General features: G+C 51.9%; 2 protein-coding genes across 3 annotated transcripts; one reads left to right on the top strand and one right to left on the bottom strand.

Annotated features, from left to right (window-relative positions):
* The first annotated feature begins 597 nt into the window (after positions 1-597).
* On the top strand, positions 598-7,293 carry marchf7 (membrane-associated ring finger (C3HC4) 7). Of its 2 annotated transcripts, XM_047030490.1 has the most exons (11): positions 598-673; positions 2,563-2,777; positions 3,638-3,763; positions 3,878-4,055; positions 4,225-4,383; positions 4,570-5,656; positions 5,802-5,971; positions 6,156-6,259; positions 6,410-6,511; positions 6,862-6,910; positions 7,048-7,293. In XM_047030490.1, the coding sequence occupies exons 1-11, from the start codon at positions 652-654 to the stop codon at positions 7,134-7,136; spliced, it is 2,301 nt and encodes a 766-aa protein (XP_046886446.1). In that variant the 5' UTR covers positions 598-651; the 3' UTR covers positions 7,137-7,293. The 2 variants fall into 2 exon arrangements, with proteins under 2 accessions (XP_046886446.1, XP_046886447.1); XM_047030491.1 differs by lacking the exon at positions 6,862-6,910.
* A 61-nt stretch (positions 7,294-7,354) lies between these two features.
* ly75 (lymphocyte antigen 75) lies at positions 7,355-22,034 on the bottom strand. Its single transcript, XM_047030485.1, has 35 exons — positions 21,828-22,034; positions 20,623-20,991; positions 19,945-20,115; positions 19,502-19,657; positions 18,830-18,949; positions 18,523-18,657; positions 17,776-17,961; positions 17,512-17,666; positions 17,234-17,332; positions 17,006-17,094; positions 16,629-16,801; positions 16,146-16,345; positions 15,891-16,033; positions 15,725-15,803; positions 15,492-15,563; positions 14,870-14,993; positions 14,610-14,645; positions 14,212-14,381; positions 14,044-14,102; positions 13,886-13,962; positions 13,527-13,663; positions 13,292-13,397; positions 12,802-12,956; positions 12,476-12,605; positions 12,052-12,272; positions 11,812-11,974; positions 11,546-11,710; positions 11,281-11,403; positions 11,019-11,204; positions 10,706-10,929; positions 9,849-10,026; positions 9,544-9,705; positions 9,326-9,442; positions 8,860-9,063; positions 7,355-8,621 (listed from the first exon to the last, which is right to left on the bottom strand). Exons 1-35 carry the CDS (start codon positions 21,925-21,927, stop codon positions 8,446-8,448), a joined length of 5,160 nt encoding a protein of 1,719 aa, XP_046886441.1. The 5' UTR covers positions 21,928-22,034; the 3' UTR covers positions 7,355-8,445.
* Positions 22,035-23,077: the final 1,043 nt, after the last annotated feature.

Below are 23,077 nucleotides of genomic sequence, written 5' to 3'. Positions count from 1 at the left end.
TGTCTGGTTCCATTGTTGTCACATGGCCTTCTCTGTCAGGGACAGCTAGAATCGTCCCTTCATGGATGGCGAAAATCACTGATACACTGTGACAGGGACGATTTTATATTAATAAAAAAGGCCAAAGCGTAAATACATATGCAAATACTAGCCTGCATGAAGTTGAAGTGTGTTGTTTATTGGTTACAATAACGAGTTACACCAAAAAGTGTCATAGGTCTACTATCATGATAATTAAGTAAACATTGAAAATGTAAGAAATAATTGTGCCAGTCTTCAACACAGTTGCATTTTGAATTTTAATCACAACGTTTTGCAAGCCAGGTGCTATGTCGGCCTACTGTTAAGAAGACTAGATTTAAAGACACGCGATATCCAGGTACCTGGATTCGTCAGTTTTAATTCGATTATGGACATGCCGATAACATCAAAATAACATTCTCAGATGAGCGCAAAATCAAAGATCTAACCTTATTGTTAAGTTTAGAGTGTACATTTTTTTGGTACTTTTTATGTACTTTAAGCGCTATTTTGCAATATTTACAAAACAACAGCCCAAAATACAGTTTCCGGGTCCGTATAGCAGGAGACGAGGAGGCGGATCTTCAGTGCTCTATATAAACACACAGACGCCATCGTTGTAAATTTTCAATGCAGAATCGTGGAAGTAAAGGTGAGATTGTGTGTTCATGATGACTTATTTAGGCATCATACTGTGTTCAGAATTTCGACGTAACTAGACTGCTACAAACATATTTACACGTCGAATTTACTTGACACTTGCACGATTTCTTTTTTTTTTGCATCGCACAAGCTTCTTTGCTAGAACAGTGACATTGTAGCAAACTGCACGTCTGCTGTCAACATAAAGACATGAACACGGGCTGCTTCTGTTTTCGCTAACCTAATTTTAGGCGTGCTTAAATTAGAATAATCTAGCTATATGTCGTTGGACTACAATAGTATGTTTAATTTTAGGACTATGTCTGGAAGTGTTATTCCGTTTAGTCGTTTTTGCTAGCAAACTAGCTTTGTAACATTGTGTTGAGGGCCAGAGCAGAGCAGATAACAGCTCACTGCAGCCAGATACTTCCTGTTTGTGTAATTTATCTATCTAGTTGTTCTCCTACAATCACGCTGGAACATAAACATTGATTTGGTTGTCACTTGGATTACTGTTAATAAACAACGCTTTGGGGCTAGGTCTTGTCAACAGGACACTTCACACAGCCACGTTATCGCTAGTACAGGACATTTTTACGGAGTTGTCCGTGTTGGTTGGGCGTCTTCCAGGCCAAGTGCTGTACAGAGTCAAACGCAGTCGTACATGGGGATTGCATTAGCCTAAAACGCACCGCACATTTTGTAAAAACACGTTGTAGTGAAAACAGGCGTTGGTCAGATCCTTCTGAGGTGACATCGCAAGGCCTTGCTGACAAGCCTTGTTACGTTTTCGTTTAAAGGCTCCAAAGTTTCTCAGAATTTTGCCCCCAACCCTGAAGTAGATAACTTGCCAATCACCTTTCAACATGACTGTGTGTGTGTGTGTGTGTGTGAGAGTGTATATATAAGGGGTTGTGTTTTTTGATGGGTTCCAAGGAGAAAAGTACAATTTAAGTCTTCTGCAACCAGCTGCAACTCTGATCAATCCTGTTTACAGCTAACCCTGAGTGTTGTAGCTGAGCTGGCAACTTTAAGGTTTGGAGTCGCCAGCTACACTGTTGGCAGACCTGGTTTGCGCAGGTGCACTCTGATTCGCCAGCCTTAACGGTTTGACCAAGTTTAGCATCGCCTAGGTTTTATAACGTTTTGAGTTCAGCCCAGCTCGCGCCCCTTACTCACAACGACAGTGGTCTATTTTAGGGCAGTTGTGGGCAGCAATACTATTTAAAGCAGAGCACCTCGGCCCCTTAACTAGGTCGTCTATCAGACGTCTCTGAGCCACCAGCAAAGAAAACACAAGCAACACAAGCAAGCTAATGAAACTTCGCTTGTTTTCCTGAGCAGGATCTGGGTGTGGCAGGCTTCATAAGAGGAGAGATTTGTTTCTCCCTGCCTCTCCCTGCCTCTCCCTGCCTCTCCCTGCCTCTCCCTGCCTGGTGCTTCTGTGGTCCTGCCTGGCACAGGAATGTAGCGTTAATAAATGATGTTGCTGTAGCTGTCTCACGTCCAGTCCCCTCTCTCTTTCTCTGGAAATGTCGAAATCAACTTCTCCAATCCGGTTCCAAGGACATGCATGTGACACTGAGGTGTGCGTGCGTGCGTGTGAGGAGAGCCTGCTGGAGGTGTGTGTGTTCTGACAGTGTATGAACACGCTGCTATGTGCGACCTCAGCACTCCTGCCTTGACTACCAGAGCCAGCAGACCTTACCTGACTCTGGTGTCTTCCTGGTATCAGCTGGAGGTGACACTGAGTCACATTCTGAAGCGGGTTTAAAGGTGCCGTCAGTGACACATGCAGGACTTGGTCAGGATTGCCTGAATGTGTCATGTGCCTAATTGGAAGTCATTAATGTACTTTTTGGTGGTAAAATGTTCTCTCCCTTTCTGTTGTGTGTTCAGCAGTTGGATCAGTGATGGATTCCAAACCTCGCAGACTTCCCTTCAAGGTGTCCAGCTCGTCTTCCTACTCTCCGTCTTCCTCCTCCTCCTCCTCTTCCTCCGCCTCTTCCCTGAGGTCCAGCAGGCTGTTTGGGAGCAGCAGCATCCCCAGCAGAGACGGCTACACCCACAGCTACACCCACGCCAAAAACCTCAAACTAGATGCAGACTACAAGGTGAGGAAGCACCCTTCAACCTAAACAAGGCTTTTAATGAGGTGCAATGATCTGTATTTTTGAAGACCGATATAAGTACCAAGTATTTTGTTTAGAATGTGTTTACTTAAATGTCATGCATCGTCAGAAGAAGCATTATCTTACCTCCTGGCTGCTGTCGATGGCATGCAAGGTTAGGAACACCAAGAACAGAAAAAACAACCTTTTCTTTAGTCTGACAGGAGGGGAGGGCTGGATCTATTAGTTGGCGACCCTTTCGACTCATTAGATTTCTTTTTGAGTTGTTCCCTTCCGGCGTCACTGTGGCTTCATGGTGGAATAAAACCCCTGACCTTTCGTTGTGACGCAGGCCGGTGCCCTCATTAGGCCCTGCCTTGTCTAAGGCCCTCCCCTCTCCCAACGTGGCTTGTTTTCCACGTGGCTCTTGTCTACGTGAGGGCCTGTTGTTTAAGACTCCAGGTCGTTCTAGTGAGTTCTCCATGACGGGGCCCCTCTGTCGGGCCCCAGCGCGGCGCTCACCTCCCTCGCAGGTCTTTTTATAGGCCGGGCCCAGATTCCTGGGAGAGCAGCCGGGGGCTGCTATCAGTCTGCTCGTCAAGGACGCTCCTTAGATAGGGTTACCTCCGCCCTCGCTCAGCTGGGCTCTCCAGGAGGGGAAAACAAACAGGCTGTGATGTCGGTGCACGTGTGGTAAACAGACCTGGAACTCCAGTTCTGTTCTCTCTGCAGCGTGGTGTGACTGACCTGTCAGCATGGGGTGCACACACACACACACACACACACACACACACATACTGTGCCTGCATAGACCACATACCTGTACATCCCATGACTCTCCTCTCTCTGTCCCCCCCCACCAGAGCTCCTGGCTTCAGCTCCCGTCTCGAGACTACACCCCGTCTGATGTCCGTCCCTCCTGGAAGACCCCCTCCACGACGCGTGACACCCCCTGGTCTCAGAGCTCCCTGTCCAGCCGAAGCAAGCTGGTGGGTACTGACGGACCTCCAGGGTCTGAGGAGAGGAACACAACTGAAACCCTTAAAGATCAGTTCCTGTGGTTGAGTTTGGTGGAGCAGCACATGACTGTGTCCCTCATGCAGACGGAGTCAGAGCACAGGCTGGGGACTTACTCTGGCCTGGTGGGCTCAGCTGACGATGGAGACACCAAGAGAGCCAAGCTGTCCTACATGAGCAGGACGTCAGCGTACACCAGAAGCCCTTCCTCCTCTCTGAGCAGCTCCTCCTACTGCACCCCCTCCCCCCTCACCAGCACCTCAGGTACACCTCCCCCCTCACCACCAGTCAGTAGAATCAGTCTCCTCATGTTTTGAATGCTGCTGTAGATCGGGATATTCATGGAATATGACATTTAAAAGTCTTGTTTACTCACTCCACTGTCTGTTTCCACCACAGAGGTGAATAACAAATTGTTAAACTTGTGTTTTAGATTCCTCCTGGAGGACATACCGGCCTTCATCGCACACCTCGTCTTCCTCCTCTTCCTCGGAGGCGCTGCGCTCGTGGCGGGAGCGGGAGCAGAGGGCAGACGGAGCCCTGAAGGAGAGCAGCTACAGGAGTAGCAGCCTGGGGCTGGGCTCCTCTCTGTGTAGGCCTCTACCATGCACCACCCCTCACACACACACACTGGATCTCTGGCTCTACTTAACATCCACTATCCTCACGTCACTTTGCTCCAAAGCCAGCAGAATGCTGTGTGAGGACGTTCCGTCAGACGTTCTGTCAGACGTTCTGTCAGAGCAGCAGACGTCCTCACTCTCCTCTCTCCTTTCAGATCGTCCCGACCGCCTGTCCTCCAGCTACGCCCAGGGTGCCAGACCCAAAGAGCCCCTCTACTCCTCCTCCACCACCTCCTCCTCGGCCCGTGAGGTCTCCTCCCTGAGCCGCCACCTCTCCTCGGCCTACCAGCCGTCCCCCCCGGCCCGGGACCCCCGCCCCCCTGCCCGCTCCTCCTCCTCCCTCTCCTCCTCCTCCTCCTCCTCCCTCTCCTCCTCCTCCACCCTTCGCTCCTCCCTGCAGCAGGTCAAAGAGGAGCAGCCCCCCACTCCGGCTGTCTCCTCCTCCTCCCAGACCACCTCCTTCTGGTATTCCCCGGCCTCCAGCCCCCCTCCCCCGCCCTCCAGCCCCCCGGCCCCCCGCCCAGCCCCTGAGGGTGGCGACTCTGACGGCCGTCGTTCCACGCGCCGCCTTCTCTCCCGCCTCTTCTCCCGGCGCTCCAGCCAGGACACTGCCCCCCCTCCCCTTCCATCAACTCCTCCCCCTGCCCCCCCACTCCTCCCCTCCTCTCCTTCTCCCGCACCCCCATCCCTCCCCCACTCCTCCTCCACGGATACAGCTCAGGCCTTTGCCTTCCTTCGGCGTAGCTGCCAGGGCCTCTCCCCCGCCCAGGAGAGAGAGTCCCCGCGTGGAGGAGCCAGCCAGCCCAGCCAGGAGGCCTGGGGCTCGGGCAGCCAAGGCCCCGGGGCTCCCTCCTGGCTCCGCTCGCGCTGCACTCCTCTCTTCTCCCGCCACAGGAGGGAGGGGCGTGACGAGAGCGCCCTATTGGCCAGCAGCAGTTCGGCGGAGGAGGGCCCCCGAGGTGCCCACTATCCAACCAGGAGACGGAATGAGCCTGAGCCAGAAGAGGAGGAAGATGGTGAGGGTGCCGCGGGGGTGATGGCCGCTAGCGCCGTCCTGCAGGAGGAGTTGAGGGTGGCGGGGAGGAGTCAGAGACTGGCCAGGGTCATGAGCAGCCCACTCACCCTGCGAGGCATGATGGCCATTGACATGATGGGCGTGGCCAGGAGCCAACCAGAGGGCCAGGAGAAGGAGAAGCCCGCCCCTTCCAGAGATCCAGAGAAACTGCGCAAGATCCAGGAGAGGTGAAGGATCGGTGATCTGACAGGGTTGGATGGGTGTAACACCCCCATCCTCAGTCACATTTAGATCTTCTCAATGATCCATTTATAGGAAAATTTCAGGTGACTCTTTCAATCGTTAATTGTCTAACTCCTCCTCCCCTCCCAGCCTGCTGCTGGAGGACAGTGACGAGGAGGAGGGAGATCTGTGTCGGATCTGCCAGATGAAGGAGGAGTCTCCGGCTAACCCCCTGATGGTGCCCTGCCACTGCACTGGCAGTCTGCAGTTTGTCCACCAGGACTGCATCAAGCAGTGGCTCTGCTCCAAGATCAGCTCTGGTACACCCCCCCCCCCCCCCCCCCCCCCCCCCCCACCCCCCTCTGTTATCGCCCAGTCCACAGTGTTAAACTACATTAGATGTTTTATTACCTTGAAGTGACAAACGGTGCATGTGGTAAAAGAACCAGGTGTAGGGTTGATGGGCTCAGCAGGTGATTGGTGTTGTGGTGTGTTCTGGAACAGGAAGTGATCTGGAAGCCATCACCACCTGTGAACTGTGCAAGAAGAAGCTGCAACTCAACATCGAGAACTTTGACATCAACGAGCTGTACAGGACCCATGGCAGGGTAGGCCCGCTACACACACCCACACACACACCTAAAACGACTTGTTTTAAACCTAATAGTTTGTGCATATACCAGCAAGTCAGTGTTTCCTTACTGACTATCATATTGTCTGAACTCCTTCTCTCTGCTGTCCCTTCCTCCCCCCTCCAGTCAGAGTATGAGTTCATCTCCTGTGGGCTGTACCTGGTGGTTCTCCTACACCTGTGTGAGCAGAGGTTCTCTGATGTTCTGGGAGCCGCCAATGATGCAGGGGTAGGAGAACATCTGCACTGCCTCCATCACACAACTGTCTGTTTGTTTGTTTAGGGGGGATTTGAACCTGCAACCTCTTGATGCTGTCTAATGCTCTACCCCTGAAGCTGGGTAATGCATGTAGACACCATCTGGATACAAGGACACCGGCCTGAACAGCCACATACTGCTACTGTAGATATGACACATTTTGATCAATTCTAGTAGCAATAGGATTGTTTGCCTACATTCATGACCCTCAGAAAAGGGGCCAAAGAACGGAATCACACTGGTTGAAATGCAACCAGACATGTTTGATACCCAGTGTGGCAGGTGTCCTTGTTCTGAAACTATTCTCCCCTCTCGCTCAGTTTTTCAACCTGGCGAGAACCCTCCACGAACACATGGACAATCTGGAAAGTATGTTTCTAAACCCATTCTCCCTCGTGTGTGTGATACTAACGGTAGTGAGTTAGCCGAGCGGTTGTGATGCTAGTGGTAGTGAGTTAGCCAGTGTTGTGGGCGCCAGCTGATCATGACGCTGCTTCCTGTCCCAGGTTCCTATAGCGACTCGGACGAGGAAGAAACCCATGACACCCGGCCCTCTATCGACTTCTGTGACCTTGACGACGACCTGGAGGATTGATTAGGGGAGGTGTGGGAAATGTGCTGTTTTCTAGGTGAATGGTTGTCTTTGTTTTGTCTCTCTAATTTCAATGTAGCAGATTTGTTTTTTTTGTTGCTTGGCCCTAAACAATGGTTTTCTTTATTTTACTTATTGCAATAAAGTTTTGAATGTATAACTAACATGTCTTGTTTATATAACCTAGATTTGATTGTGTCTACACCAAATGAAGACAATGATTTTCAGTGAAAGACAAACCAGTTTATTGAAGAAAATGCCAGCAAGGTTGCACTTTTGGATTTATTGAAACATTTTGCGGGTTCACCTTTTTGATATGATTTGGTTAAGAAGCAACGGGTATGTCCAAAGCATCTTTGGTTTAAGTTTAGAAAACAAATTTATATCTACAAAGCCTTTTACAGCAGTTTCAAGCCTCGTAGTGTGCTTGGCTCAGGAAGCTGAAGTCCTAGTTGGCTCTTGACCAGAACTATAGTGCATGAAGACGGCAGGAACGGCTTGTAAGGCAACACTTGTAGGAACACAACCTTTTTTTTTTTTTTTTTAAAGTGCATCATTATCAGTAGCTTTAGTGCAAAGGACAGGAAAGAGGCAGTCTTAGCTCAAACCCAACAAGATGTTATAAATCAACCGGATCGTTTTAGAACTAGGCTTCGTTCCGCGGTTCAGCCGTTATATCGGAAGATTGGATGTCCGCAGCATTTGCTGAGGAAGGGTTAACTTGGCACTCGTTTATCAAAATAAACGGCCCGAATGACCACATGGCTCTCTACAGTAATACTCCAAACCACATCAGTGAACATTTGCAGTGTTCAATATTTACATGACTGACAGTGGTATGTCAACTGAAAGCATGGTTGCTACTAAGACTTTCACTCAAATCAAATTGTGTAAGAATTATTCACAGACCAGCAGAGGAGGGAAACAATCACTATTTAAAAGTGCAATGCAGATACTTTTCTGCAAGAATTGTTCATTAAAACGAGTTTGAAAAAGTGTAGCCAACCTTTCTAAATGTACAAAAGCAATTAACAAGTTAAATCAAACGATCCAGATCTTAGGGAAAATATTAACAGCCAAGAAGCCATTTCAATCTTATGACGGCTTGTTCCACAAACACTGGACAGACCAGCTTCCTCATTAAAATTCATATTTAAAACAACTGCACTTTCAGGTCACACAATCCTGTCAATATATACAACTGAAGACACCTCTTGGTCTGTCTACCTTTGTGTGTCTGGGGGTCAAGAAAATAAATAACTTTCGGTCTCCAAAGCTGCACTGTCATGTTTGGGGTTAGTGTGGGACTGCATCACTCGTCTTCGTTGATGATGCTGGTCGTGTCGGCTTCATCGAAGTTCCTCTTGTACCGGACGGTGGAGGAGAAGCGAGTGCGGTTCTTCTTGTACAAGATGAAGGCGATAGCAGCCAAGAGACTGAGCAGGAGGATGATGAAGAAGCCCAGAGCCACGGGCAACCCTCTCGACCCTGCGCAGAGAGAGAGACACAGAGAGGGGAGAGAGACACAGAGAGGGGGAGAGACAGAGACACATAGAGAGACACAGAGAGGGGGAGAGAGAAACACAGAGAGAGACACACACACACACACAGAGAATCAGCTAGGGTGTTCTCTCTTAGAAAAGATGACCTGTGACCTATGACTAGCCTCAAGTGAAATCAGTCAGCCTTGATGTGTATGGTAGTGAAATGTGTTGGCTCCTCTCACGTGTGCTGGTCTTGCAGACGAGGCGGCTGAGGCTGTCCTTGCAGCTGACCGTGGTCCAGGATCCTGCGTCCGCAGACACCATGACCACACAGGGGGGCCCCACGCCCCGCCCAGACCCCCAGACACCTGGCCCAGACCACTGCCCAACCGGTCCGAAGTTGGAGAAGCTCACAGTGGATCCGTCCATCCAGGACACTGGCTGTCCTGGAAGAGAGACAGGAGAGGAGGGAGAGAGACAGGAGAGGAGGGAGAGAGACAGGAGAGGAGGGAGACAGACAGGAGAGGAGGGAGAGAGACAGGAGAGGAGGGAGACAGACAGGAGAGGAGGGAGAGAGACAGGAGAAGAACAAGTACAGCAGGAGGTCAAAGAGAAGGTGAGGAGTTCTAACTTGGTCAGAGTCAACGAACGCTCTGTGTCTGGGCAAGGGTCAGAGGTCAGCCCCTGACCCAGGGTCAGTGTGCGTACCCTCCGTGTCCAGGTCCAGACCCAGCCAGGCACGGCTGGTGATGAGGGGGTTCTTCTCCATGTAGTCCCTCACAAAGTCATTCTCCTCCTTGGTCTTGATGGTCAGCACCTGGGCACCTAGGGACCAATGACAGACGAGAATCTCGTCATCGTTGTCCAATCAGAAGTGACAGCAGGGACAGGTGATAGGTCATGAGGGGAGAGGGGAGGAGACGTACCCAGACCCAGACAGATGTCCTTGGCCTGCTCCATGCTGTAGACAGAGTAGTTGTAGAAGGTCATGTCGAAGGCGTAGCAGTGGTCCTGGAACTCCACCCACCTCGCCTGACCCTGGCTCTCTGGACAGTTGGTGATAGTCGGGGGCAACTGCTGGGTGGCTCCTGGCAACCCCGCAACAATGAGAAAGACACCGTTTTTAAATGGTATTAAGTGTTAAGTGTCGTTTATTAAAACAAAGTTTGAGGTGTCTGGTTGGTGAGGGAGATGTGTGGAGGGAGGGTGTGGAGGCTGTGTGTGGTCTCACTCTGAAAGGGGGTGGAGATGGTGGTGTTGTAGCAGATGGCTCCGTCCACGATGACGTGGCAGTTCTTTCTGTCCCAGGCCCCGGAGGGCGTCACCAGCACGCAGCCCTGGAGACCCGGGCTCAGACGCTGGTAGTCGTTCTTTGTCCCGTCAGACCACTCGTACACAGAGCCCTGCGCCTGCACACACACAGCATACTGTCAGCCCCTACAGCATAGTATCAGCCCCTACAGCATAGTATCAGCCCCTACAGCATAGTATCAGCCCCTACAGCATAGTGTCAGCCCCCACAGCATAGTATCAGCCCCTACAGCATAGTGTCAGCCCCCACAGCATAGTATCAGCCCCTACAGCATAGTATCAGCCCCAACAGCATACTGTCAGCCCCTACAGCATACTGTCAGCCCCTACAGCATAGTATCAGCCCCTACAGCATAGTATCAGCCCCTACAGCATACTGTCAGCCCCTACAGCATAGTATCAGCCCCTACAGCATAGTATCAGCCCCTACAGCATACTGTCAGCCCCTACAGCATAGTATCAGCCCCTACAGCATAGTATCAGCCCCTACAGCATAGTATCAGCCCCTACAGCATAGTATCAGCCCCTACAGCATACTGTTAGCTCCTACAGCATAGTGTCAGCCCCTACAGCATACTGTCAGCCCCTACAGCATACTGTCAGCCCCTACAGCATAGTATCAGCCCTTACAGCATAGTATCAGCCCCTACAGCATAGTATCAGCCCCTACAGCATAGTGTCCTCTACAAAAGCCCCCCCTCCTGGGTCACTTCATAGTCACAGAGGGTTTACAAGTGTTGACGGTTTGATATAAAGGTGTAATATTATTCTCCTCACGTCCTGACTGGACAGGCCGATCCAGAGCGAGAAACCGTCTCTCCTGGCAATGAGCTGCACGTGCGCGTCGTTCTGGGCGTCGTGCACGCTCGCCAGGTGCCCCCCCCGGGCAGCGCACGCCCCCAGAGCCTCGAACCAGCTCAGCTTGCTGCGCACCACCGAGTAGCTCAGGTTACCGTAGCGCTCGTACGCACGAGGCGACTGGGTGTACTCCGCTTTGGAGGCTGGAGGGGAGAGGTGATGTGGAGGGAGGGGTCAGTATCTGTTGACTACACAGTGTTGTGTGTGTGTTGGGGGGGGTGGGTATGCGTACCGTTGTCCAGTTTGCAGGCCACGATGCTCCGCTGTTTGAGGGGGTTGAAGAGGCGAGTGTTGGTGAACACCTCCCACTCGCCGTCTGTGTTGAGGGCGGCCAGGAAGTCTGTCTGCACCTCCGGGCGGCCTTCACGCCACTTAGAGAACTGCACGTTAGTGCCATCATACCACTTCATCTGCTGGTCTGGGGACAGACAAGGTCATACAAGGTCACCCGCTGGCTACACACACACACACTCCAACACACACACCCCACTCACCGGCATGGTCTGCAAACAGCCCCAGCCAGACAAACTGAACCAGGTTACTGAAGGGCAGCAGCTGCTGCTGAATGAACTCGTTCTCCTCGGCAGTCCTGATAGTCAGAATGTCAGCGCCCGCATCTGCAGACCCCGCGTGGGAGAGAGAGAGGGAGAGAGGGAGTGTGTGAGAGGAATGGATTTCTGTAGTTCTAAAACGTTATATAAATATCAACTACCAGAGGTCAGTGCCCGCCCTCCCTCGCTCCCTCCCTCGCTCCCTCACCTAAGTTCTTGCAGGTGTTTTGAATCTGTCCTTTGTCAAACTCGTCCCATCTGGACGAGCTCAGCTGGAAAGTGTAACAGTTCTTCTTAAAGGGGATCCAGTTGGGCCCGCCGATCTTGTGAGGACATTTCACAGCTCTGTCCTCCGGCGCTACAATGGTCTCATCTGAAATGGAAGCGTTGGAAAGGAAGTTTCTCTCTTACAAGAGTCAGTAAAGCCGTAAGTCACAGAGAGACATGTCCTGACTGGATCCAGGGGGGTCTTACTGTTGGGGATGTGGCAGACGGCTCCAGCCAGCACCTCCTCGCAGGGCGTGGCCCTCCAGAAGCCCTGCACGTCCAGGGAGACGCAGTCACCACTGGTGGGCTCCGACGACCAGCGGCTGAACAAGGTGTGGCTGTGGTCCGTCCAATGGTAGTGCACCCCCTCCTGGAGGAACACGGCGACACGGTCATCAACAACATCAACAACAACAACAACAACACTAACTAGTCTGGAGAACGTACGTCTTCGCTGGAGAGGCCGAGCCACATGGGGCTGCGTGCTCGGCTCACGTGCACACTGAGGACAGCCTGCTGGAGGGCGTCAGCCACGCTGGCCAGGTCCATGCCCACATGGCGACACGCCTCCAGCGCCTCCAGCCAGGTGAGGTTCTGGTGCAGCAGCTGGAAGGTGTGCTGCCTCACCTGGAAGGGCTCTGTCGAGATGCTGGGAGCCTCAGGCTTGTCTGGGAATGTGGCGGCAAAGAAAAACAGATTTGTAGTTTTGTGTGTGTTACTTGTCTTTTGCTATCTCCATGAAAGTGTCTGTGCTAGCTGTGTGTGTGTAATAAGCATGTGTGCTGTGTGCAGTGTGTGTGTACCTTGTGTGTGTGTATTGTGTACCTGCATAGTGTGTGTGTGTACCCGCGTTGTGTGTGTGTGTGTGTACCTGCGTAGTACTGGCAGAAGGACAGAGTCTTCTCGTCAGAGCAGGAGGTGTAGTCCCAGGTGCCCAGGATGGAGGAGTCGGGGTCGCTGGGGACGAACACGCACAGGTCCAGGCTGTCTGGGTCCAGGGTCTACACACACACACACCAGGAACACAGGCTCAAAAACAACACAGGGAGACAGGGTGCAGCTCAGTGGTTAGAGCACTCAACTGCAGATCAAAAGCTTGCAGGCTCAAATCCTCGCTTTTGACTAAGGTGTCTGCTAAATGAATATATGATGATGTCACAGAGGTCTCCGTGGGGATGGCAGGGAAGGGGAACTTGCATTGACGACCATGGGCCGGAGGAGGCCGTGAAGCAGGGGGTTAAAGTTGAGGAAGGACACCGCTGTGTTGTCCACCCACTCAGGCTCTGAGTGCCTCAACTTCAGCCCGATCCAGGAGGCCTGGGGCTCAGCAGGGAGCAGCGTGGTGACAAAGTCTAGCGGTGAAACACACACACAAAAACACAAACACATACTTTGTCAACAATCGTTGGAACCCAGTTCTAAGCCCCCCAGCAGGATGCAGCTGTGAAGATGTTTGTTACCTTCAGTCTGTGCTTATTGTAATATTGGGGTTGAGATGTTATTCTAGTTTGCGATGTGCCTGGTAAAAATACAGAATGTTCCTTGACTCTGATTGTCGTACTGTCAGAACTACGCACTTCTGATCCTTGATCTTCTGTTCTGCTTTTCTACACAGACTATTTGTACTTTGCTTAGGATAACAGCGTGTGCCTAATGAAGGCGGTGCTCATGGAGGTTCAGGACCCACCCTGCTCCACCTGGTCAGAGATGGACACCAGCGTTCCTGTCAGGGACTGGCACAACTCGTTAGCTTGTTTGAACGTGACGACTCTGGGCTTGACCACCTTGTAGCACTGGAGAGACACAACAACACATTAGATAACGACGCCAGTAACGCCTGTCTTTTATTGTATTGTTTTACCCGTCTCTAATCATAACTCACTGTGTGTGTGTGTACTGGCAGAGGTCAGGCATTGACCAACCTTGTCTCTGAAGGCGATTGAATCGTTCCTGCAGGGCATCCCCCAGGGGTGGGGCTGAAGAGGGTTCCTCTCCACCAGCGTGCTGTTGTGTCTCTCACACACAAAGGGCAGGTGGGTCCCACAACTACGCTCGTAGTCTGGTTTGGAGGAAAAGTGTGTGTGTGTATTTGAGAGTGTGTGTGTGAATAAGTGTGTGTGTAACAGAGGGAGATGTCAGTAAAACACCACATGCATGATCAGTCAAGCTCTGAGGGTCTCTTGTATCCAGACTTCATACGTCCCAACGCCCCAGTCTGAGGTGTGAGAACATTAGCTGCACAGCCTCTCCCTCTGGACAGGAAGCAGGAAGTGATGCGTACCTGGGAAGATACTGCCCAGTCTGAAGGAAGTACACCGGCCCAGGAAGTTCTGGTGGAAGTGTCTCATCTGGTTGAAACTGAGCAGACATCTGTACATCAGCCTCTGAGGTTCTGGCTGTGTATGTGGAGTGTGTGTGTACTATGTGTGTGTTACTTACGTCATAGGGAAATAACTTCCTGGATCCCTCAGATCAACCCACCAACTAGTCTGTGGCACCTGCTCAGTGATGTCACAAGACACAACAGTAAAGGCAAGGACAACTACCCACAAACACAGTTCCCCTTGTGTCCACACACACACGCCCCCACCCCCGTGCCGTCCTCACCGTGGGCAGGTGTGTGTTGATGAGTCTGGCTGAGTCGAAGGAGCGGGGCGATGCCAAACGGCTCCCGCTGGACGAGCAGAACAGGCTGGCCTCCTCGTAGGGCAGCACGGGCTCTGACACCAGCCAGAACTCTGCCCCGTCCATGAAGAAGGACGTCTGGTGGTGGCCGTCTGACACACACACACACACACTATCATGTTCCTGCGCTCTGGACATTTTTACTTTGCTTGTGTGCACACGAATGTGGCATGTATGACCCCTGTGCTGAAGTGAGTGCTGAGTTTAGGCTGGGTGTGAGAGTGTAGGGGTGGTGTGGGGGGGGGGGGGGGGGGGGGGGGGGGGGGGGGGTGTCTGGGTGGTGTCTGGGTGTGAGCTGTAGGGTTAGTTGGGGTTCTCACCAGGGTTGTACCACTCTGGGGTCAGGGCAGTCCTTCCTGTTGAGACATATCACCAATCACACCATGACCTAAGACCATCCAGTGACCTCTGACCCTTGCTCCTATGACCCCAGGTCGTCAGAGCTCATCAGAGACACACACAGGTGCTTGCAGACACACACACCCATTCTCACACACGTAGACAGAGACACACACACACACACACTCACAAGCACAGATCGACACACACACACACACAGTGTATTTGTGTCTAATCTTACCCCTGGGTATCTGACAGACCCACTCCATCTTGGCGTCACAGTGGAAGGGGGAGGCAAAGAAGGGCTTGGGAGGGGGGTCTCGAAGCAGGAAGAGGAACAGGCTCCGGAACGTTCCTCTCGTCGTCTGTGGAGGAGGAACAGGCAGAAGTCACCTCCAGATGAACTGTGGGATCCACTGATGGTGGCTGGATGATGAGCTGCTGTGTCTTTCTGACGGAGGCTGGCGCTTTAATATCCTCACTTTAGATAATAGGTGACCTGAATTCAGATCAGCCAGTTTTCAGACTTACAATAGTCTCTCTATACGGACCTCTCTCTCTCCCCCTCCCTCTCTCTCTCCTCGCTCAACTCAACACACTATTCATGTCAACAGCACTGAGCAAACAGACTAGATAATGTAATAGAAAGATGTCATGCAGTTAGAACCGGATGAGCCGACAGGAGACCGAGAGCTAGGTCAGTCTGGGTCATATCTATCAAACACGCCTAGCCCTACACCCAGGGTCAGTCTGGGTCGTATCTATCAAACACGCCTAGCCCTACACCCAGGGTCAGTCTGGGTCATATCTATCAAACACGCCTAGCCCTACACCCAGGGTCAGTCTGGGTCCATCACACCCACCTTGAAAGCAGCACAGTTGCGGTCGTACTCGTCATCATGGTGGAAGTCCTCGTGTAACACGTCCATGGAGACCTAACAGGAGAGACGAGAGACACCAGGAGAGAGGAGGAGAGACCAGGAGAGAGGAGGAGAGAGGAGGGAGGTCAGACTGTAGCCAGTAGACAGCTATCAAAGATAAGACTACTTTGTGCTCCAGGGAGGAGGAGGTGTGTGTGCTCCAGGGAGGGTTGTACCGGCCGGCCGTCGCTCCACGTCCAGGCAGGGTCAGCAGGGTCCCTCCGGTTCAGCCCCACCCAGAAGAAACGGTCGTTACTGCAACAGCAAGCAGGAAGTGACATCCACGGTCAGGGAAGTTGTGACAGACCTCATTAGATTCTCCGTGTGTGTGTGTGTGTGTACCTGATGGTGTCCCTCATGACTGAGTGCAGAGCAGACATCTCCAGGGGCTGAATGAGGCTAGGGAGGTGAGCCCCCAGACCCTCACAAAACCTCTCAGCCTCCTCCCACGACCTCTTCCTCCCCAGCCTCTCCTCGTGGAACACCTGACACACACACACATTAATGAAGGTATACACACCCCTGAATATCTTGAACAGGCAGGTAGACAGGCCCACACACCCCCCCCCCCCCACTCCTTGCAGACCCCAGCCTCACCTTGTAGCAGTAGGATATTCCTTCTCTGGAGATCCAGCCTTTTGGGCAGGGCAGCGAGGGCGAGGGGGCCGTGGGGGCCGGGGGGGCTGGGGAGCCCACGTGTGTCCTGCAGATGGAGCCGGCCCTGAACGCACCACAGTTCCTCACCTCCCACCTGCCCAGCTGGGCTGAGGACATCACCACACAGCCCCCCACCGTGGCTGCAACACACACAACAAGTTGGCTTTTCTATCCTCAATGGGCCCGACCGTTCAAAAGTGTGTTAGCTCTAACCCTTAACCCTTGATGTCATTATAATCCTAACACTAATTCTAACTATAAAACTGTTAAAAGCATTTGAAGTCAGGGGTTCCAGCTAAAAGACTGGTCAAGTCACGTCTCACTACACTTGTGACAACATTTGGTCTCCACAAGGGTAGCTAAACAAGACCACGATCCCAAACAGCACCCAAGCATCATCACCAAGCCCCACCACACACTCACTGTCAGGCTGGTTCCAGCCCCAGTTGGCGTAGCTGAGAGGCTGAGCGGGCTGGGAGGGGCTGATCCACAGGAACTCCCCGGTGTTGTTGACGTCCTGCAGGCTGGTCCAGAAGAAAAGGCTCTGCTGCCTGTCCTGCTCCCCCAGCAACCTGCTGACGAACGCCTGCTCATACCTGCCACACCACGCAGGAACCAGGAACACACAGTGAGACACAGAGAGACCAAGAGAGGGAGAAACAGATAACAGAGAGAGATAAGTGAGACCAAGAGAAGAAGAGAGTGATAGAAAGAAAGACAGAGACACAGAGAGAGAGAGAGAGAGAGAGAGAGAGAGAGAGAGAGAGAGAGAGACAGAGAGAGAGATTGTAGTCCTGTACCTGTTCCTGATGCTGAGGTTACAGCGCTCCTCGAAGGCGACCTGTTTGAGGTCCACTTTGTAGCAGGAGCTTCCATGTCTCCGCCAGCCCTGGCACAGAGATGACAACATCAGAGCCCTGTGCTGGGCTGTGTGTGTGTGTGTTGGGATGAGGGTGTGTGTGTGTTGGGATGAGGGTGTGTGTGTGTTGGGATGAGGGTGTGTGTAAGGACGAGGGGGGAGTCCTCACAGGGAGGCATCCTGAGGCGGGGGTGCAGGGCTCCTGCCCGTGCCGCTGGCAGAGGAAGGGCAGCTTGCGGTCACAGTCTTCCACCCTCCAACCATGAGACTGGAAAACACCATGACAGAGAGAGAGAGACACTCAGGTGGCAAGACAAGACTGGACATGCTCGCTGACACACACACACCCCCCCTCCCTCCCTCACACACACACACACCCCCTCCCTCACACACACACACACACACACCCTCGCTCCCTCCCTCACCCCCCCCCTCCCTCCCTGGTACCTCTCCTGAGTAGCAGACACAGCTGGTGTTGGAGGAGGGCTGCCTGGGCTGCCTGGGGCCCCAGTGTGTGAAGAGGACAGGGGAGCTGTCAGTCCACCTGAACACCGCTGGGTCCTCGCTGGCCTTCAGACCTGTCCACACGTCCACACCCCCGCCTGGGACACACACACACTGTCACTACACACACACTGTCACTGCACACACACACTCACTACAGACACACTCGTACAGCTCTTTAACAGAGGTGTGTGTAATCAGGGTTACCTGTGTGGAAGTGTGTGTGTATCATGTCCAGGCTGTCCAGGCTGTGCAGGCTGCTGAGGTTCCCCCCCAGGCCCACACAGAGCGCCTGGGCCTGGCTGAAGCTGGACGCCTCCCTGCCCAGCTGGAAGCAGCTGCTTCCCCAGGACACCCAGCCGTCCTCACACTCACAGGACACCTCCGCAGGGGCTGCAGGGACACAACCAGCACAGGAACTCAGGAGATACATACATGGTACATTATACATGAGATTATACACATGTTATATGTTATATATCCATGTGTTTCAATGGCTGGGGGAGGTGGGGGATGTGGTACCTGCAGGGGGAGGGTGGGGGATGTGGTACCTGCAGGGGAGGGTGGGGGATGTGGTACCTGCAGGGGGAGGGTGGGGGATGTGGTACCTGCAGGGGGAGGGTGGGGGATGTGGTACCTGCAGGGGGAGGGTGGGGGATGTGGTACCTGCAGGGGGAGGGTGGGGGATGTAGTACCTGCAGGGGGAGGGTGGGGGATGTGGTACATGCAGGGGGAGGGTGGGGGATGTGGTACCTGCAGGGGAGGGTGGGGGATGTGGTACCTGCAGGGGGAGGGTGGGGGATGTGGTACCTGCAGGGGGAGGGTGGGGGATGTGGTACCTGCAGGGGGAGGGTGGGGGATGTGGTACCTGCAGGGGAGGGTGGGGGATGTGGTACCTGCAGGGGGAGGGTGGGGGATGTGGTACCTGCAGGGGGAGGGTGGGGGATGTGGTACCTGCAGGGGGAGGGTGGGGGAGGGTCTTCTTGCAGATGTAGGGTAGACGTTGTCCACATGCCTCCGCTTCAAAGCTGTGCTGAGAGTTCATCACCCCACAGTCCTGCTCCATCAGAGAGGAGGAGGGTGGCATCCCTGTTACACACACACACACACTTCCTGTTCGGTGTCCGCTCTCACACCTAGCCAACAACAGCATGAACTGTAACACTGGCCTCTAAACCTCAGCACCAGGGAGAGGCTGGAGGACAGCAGCCTCAACATACTGTAACATACTGAGGCTAGACTATCCTACTGGTGTAGTCACCTGTGTTCCAGCGCAGGTAGGACAGAGGCGAGCCGTCAGACCACTGCCACCCCTGGGAGGAGTCAAGCTGGTGCAGGCCCACCCACACCCTCTCAGGCATCTGGCTGTGGCCCCCGTCCGCTGCATGACACAGACAGAGCAAAACGACAGTCACTACATTTGTTTATTATTCATTACAAAGTCAAGCGGCGAAAAGCCTGTGAAGAACTTGAAGTAGATCCTTTATTACAATGGGAAAATAATTTGTTAAAGTTTATAATCCTTTTGCTTAGATTCCGAAGAAGCCTTTTAAGTTCTCTCTCCAAAATAAACTTTACACTGATAATAATAGCCATGGTAACAGTTATTTTCAATTGTGTGTGTGTCAACAAAAACAGCCCAAGCATGCCTGGCAAGCTCCACAACACCCTGTAACGCAAAACAAAAGACATCCTGTTGAGTTTTAGATCACAGAGAGAGAGAGACAGAGAGAGACAGAAAGAGACGAAAGAGAGAGAGGAACGAGAGAAAGAGAAAGAGAGAGAAAGTAGGTCTGTGGCAAGACTGACTGTTGGAACACTGCTGCTGCTGAAAATGAAAACCACAAAACAGTTGACTTCTCTCTCTCTCTCTCTCAGGTGTGACACACGTCCACCCACTCTCTCTCCCCCCCTCAGGTGAGCAGGTACTTACGGAGGGGGAAGGAGGCTCTGTCAGGGCTGGTCATGCTGAGCAGGTCGGCCCCCTGGCTGCGACAGGAGTCCAGCGCTTCCTGCCAGCTCACCGCCGCACTGAACCCAAACTGGTAGCACGGCCCCATGCCCTGGAACTGATGGCCACAGCCTTCCTCTGTACAACACACACACACACACACAGCTGGGCGTCAGGACGAGGGTGTGTGTGAGATTTAGTGTGTGAGTGATTTGGTATTTGCGTGTCAGATTTTGTGTGTGTATTCGTGTGTCTGTGTGCGAGAGTGAGATTTAGCGGGGTGTGAGAGAGAGATTTAGTTAGTGTGTGTGAGAGCTTAGAACTGACTGTGTGTACATGAATGAGCCTGTATTAGATGGTGTGTGCATGGGTGCAGTGTGTGTGTGTGTGTGTGTGTGTACAGAAAGACAACTGTCCAAACGTGCCAGGAGTGAGACAGACTCCCCACTTGCGGTCCAGGTCGTAGTTGGAGGAGGTGGAGCACCAGGGCTGGTCGTGGTCCTGGTCGGACAGGCAGCCGTGTGTCCAGCCCCCGGCATACAGGAAGGGGAACACGCATGGTGCACCGGCAGAGTTCCCCTCGCTGGTGTGGATGACTGGAGGCAGAGAGTCACAGTGCACAGTCACGATAAAAACAGACAGTCGGATTGCTTTCGGTGTGTACAGCAACATGGAGATCAGAACACAGATGAAACAGGCAGTAGCATTTAGAGACTATACCAAGACTACATGTGAAACTGAAAGGGTTTATTAGGTGTTGAGTCATTCTGGCATTGGCATGGCAGTTGGGAACAATGTCACATGACATGGAGGTATTCCCCTCATGTTGCAAGAGAGTCACATGATGGCAAAACCCACTTCTTGGTTAAATCTTATTGGCTGGCTAATCAATTTAATTAAAAATAATAATAATTTATCGATCGAAATTCATGTAAGTGTTCATGTAACTTCAAGTGTACCGTTACAGAATAAGTACAAGGTAACAGGTGGAATTCACATAGAAAAGCAACTGCGTCAGTATGCTTGTTTACAAACAAGCCGTCTGAAGAGGAAATAATTCGAGAGAGAGAGACAGAGACAGAGAGCCCGAGACAGAGACCTACCGCGGTACGGACGCTGGCAGATGTTGTCCTTAGACCCGCCCCTCATCCAGACATCTTCCGACTCTCGCTGGGCCCGGACACTGCTCCCGGCCGTCCCCAGCGATATCTGGTATTGGGTGTACACGGCTCCCCCGCGGCAGAACCATCCCAGCAAGTTGTCTCCCGTGGAGTTGCAGGGGTACAGGCCCAGCGTCTTGGAGCGCACCTCCACGCCCAGGCAGCGGGTCGAGTTCAGGTGGAACAGCTGATGTGACGACCCCCACTTCCACTTGGCCTTTGCGTCGCACGCCCCTAGAGCCAACCCCAAGCCCTGCGGCAACATGCACTGCCCGGTGCCGTTGTGCTCGATGGTGAAGATGTCGTCTTCAGCTGGGGGGGGGCAGTGGGACAGGGTTCAGTATCCGGTATGTCAATTAGGATTTTCAGGTTATTGTATTTTTTCTGTTGTGTGGGGCGGATGCTTGGAGTTGCTAACTAGTTTTTCGGCCAAACGACCCAAAATAATACCGGTAGGACATGCTTAGGCTATGTAATAATGCTTTAAGGCAAAAAATATATATAAACAAACCAACCTTAAAAAGACAGAACGAAAAAACATGAACCAAAAACAATAACACGTAGGCAACACTGTTCTACGACTAGTATAATTGTTCCCTTATTCACTTAAATAAATACAGTCTTACTGAAGCAAAGTTGTATTACAAAAACAAACGCATCTGGTGATCGTTTGTAACTTGAGCATTAGAAACAGAGCTGTGTATTACGCGGTGACTCGCACATTTCAAGTTGTGATGACTTCAACCCGCCCTAGTCAGGCTGGCCAACCGCCTCTGCACATTCCTTTCTTTCAAAACAAAGTTTGATGTGACGATCGTCTTGGGTTAGTTTAGGTCAGTCATGCAGAGAAATTAAATAAACAACTGAATTTACGGCTACACTTGTTGTCCCACGTGCAATTCCGCGGACAATACATTCAGGACTCAAACGTTATCTTAGCGTACTTCCTGCTTTTAAAAACTGAACAAAGGATTGGGCTCCTTTTCGACATGCGTTGAATATGCACTGATCATTTCTGCCATCAAGAGTAGGCTACAACAGTCTTTCTTGAGATATTGAATATGCGTAGTTAACCGCTACATTTCATTTCGCCGACTTGTATGGTTCAATACTATCAGGGCACAGCAATGGAAAGCACCTCAACTTACCAAAACTTCCAGCTAATGCGCAACATCCAAACCAAATAGTTTGCTCCCAGACAAGTAGAAATAAATATAGGCACACCGTTCCTTTAAATCTTTTTTCCATGATTATAACACAATTCCTCTGTTTAGATTCATGTGTCTGCCGGCTTCTAGTTGTGCATTATCAGATGTGCCTGACTGAGTGAGCTGTAGTTTCACATTCAGAAGTGACAGCTGCTGTATTTACCCCCCGCCCCGCTCCCACGTGGTGTTTGACGCTGAAGACACCGTCTACGTGATTGGCCAACAGTTACGCCTCTCCACCGTAGCTTCCTCAGAGCTTGTCTAAGGAGAGGCTGTCCACTCCCGATTGTACCGAATTGTGTTGCAGTTCCACCAGAGTTCCACTGGGGGTGATCGCGGTCGAGTGCAAAATTAATAGGAGTCTATGGAGCTAAATGGCTAAATGTGTCTCTTTCGTCTGATTGTAGTTGAGAAATCTCAGATTTGATTTTAGTTTGTGCATGTTCAACATGGATTATAGGTCGAAAGTTGAATGTACGAGTATTTATTTCCTTTTGATTTCTTACAGGGTGAGTGTTGTTGTCCATTACACGCTATCATTCCGCTAATGAATGCTGATTGGTTAGTGAAGGACTGACTACGACCAGAGATCCCGCTTGATGGCATCCGAAGCGGAACCCGAATGTCAGACCATTAGCAACATTAGCAACAACATTAGCAAGCCAACATAGAGTGGAAATGCAACTGGTTCAGAACGGAAGTTTTCCAAGAGTGGCAGCCATAGAGTTAATATAACTAGAGTAAGCTACTTTTGTCTTCCAAGATGGCGTCCCCATTCATTTCTATGAAAAGTGCTCAGTGGCGCAGTGAGGCAAGCGAGATCGCGAGACTGGACGCGGCCATCTTTCCACTTCCGTGTCTTCCTGTCTAACTTTAAACAGTGGCTCTTTTTTTCCCTAGCTCCGAGAGCTCATGTAAATTGGCTATCGGCCAATGTGAACTTGTGTGCTCGTGCCCTTTTAGTATCCGCCAGCACATTTGCAGGAAACTTTCATTGACTAAGCAAATAAATGGGTTGCTAGTTTACCCATTTCGGATTGGTTTCAAACTTAGCAAAAATCGGGAAAAATTATTTTATGAAAAAGCTAGTAGTATGAGCCAGGTTCGAGAATCAAACAAAAATTATTGGGGGAGATAGTTTTGTAAATGTTGAATGGAGTTAATAGAATAAAAACGACCGGAAGAGTCGG

Source organism: Hypomesus transpacificus, chromosome 12 (genome assembly GCF_021917145.1).
Source record: "Hypomesus transpacificus isolate Combined female chromosome 12, fHypTra1, whole genome shotgun sequence".
NCBI lineage: Eukaryota > Metazoa > Chordata > Actinopteri > Osmeriformes > Osmeridae > Hypomesus > Hypomesus transpacificus.
Note: the sequence above shows the minus strand (reverse complement) of the source record. Positions and strands in the feature narration are given on the sequence as shown.

Excerpts from the sequence above, each read along its gene's own strand:
- marchf7 (XM_047030490.1), top strand. The coding sequence starts at position 652 with ATGCAGAATCGTGGAAGTAAAG. Across the intron at positions 5,657-5,801 it reads CTGCGCAAGATCCAGGAGAG|CCTGCTGCTGGAGGACAGTG; the intron begins GTGAAGGATCGG and ends CTCCCCTCCCAG. Across the intron at positions 6,512-6,861 it reads GAGCCGCCAATGATGCAGGG|TTTTTCAACCTGGCGAGAAC; the intron begins GTAGGAGAACAT and ends CCTCTCGCTCAG.
- ly75 (XM_047030485.1), bottom strand. The coding sequence starts at position 21,927 with ATGGAAAAAAGATTTAAAGGAACGGTGTGCCTATATTTATTTCTACTT. Across the intron at positions 20,992-21,827 it reads CGCATTAGCTGGAAGTTTTG|CTGAAGACGACATCTTCACC; the intron begins GTAAGTTGAGGT and ends GCCCCCCCCCAG. Across the intron at positions 14,994-15,491 it reads GCAACTGTGCTGCTTTCAAG|ACGACGAGAGGAACGTTCCG; the intron begins GTGGGTGTGATG and ends CCTCCTCCACAG.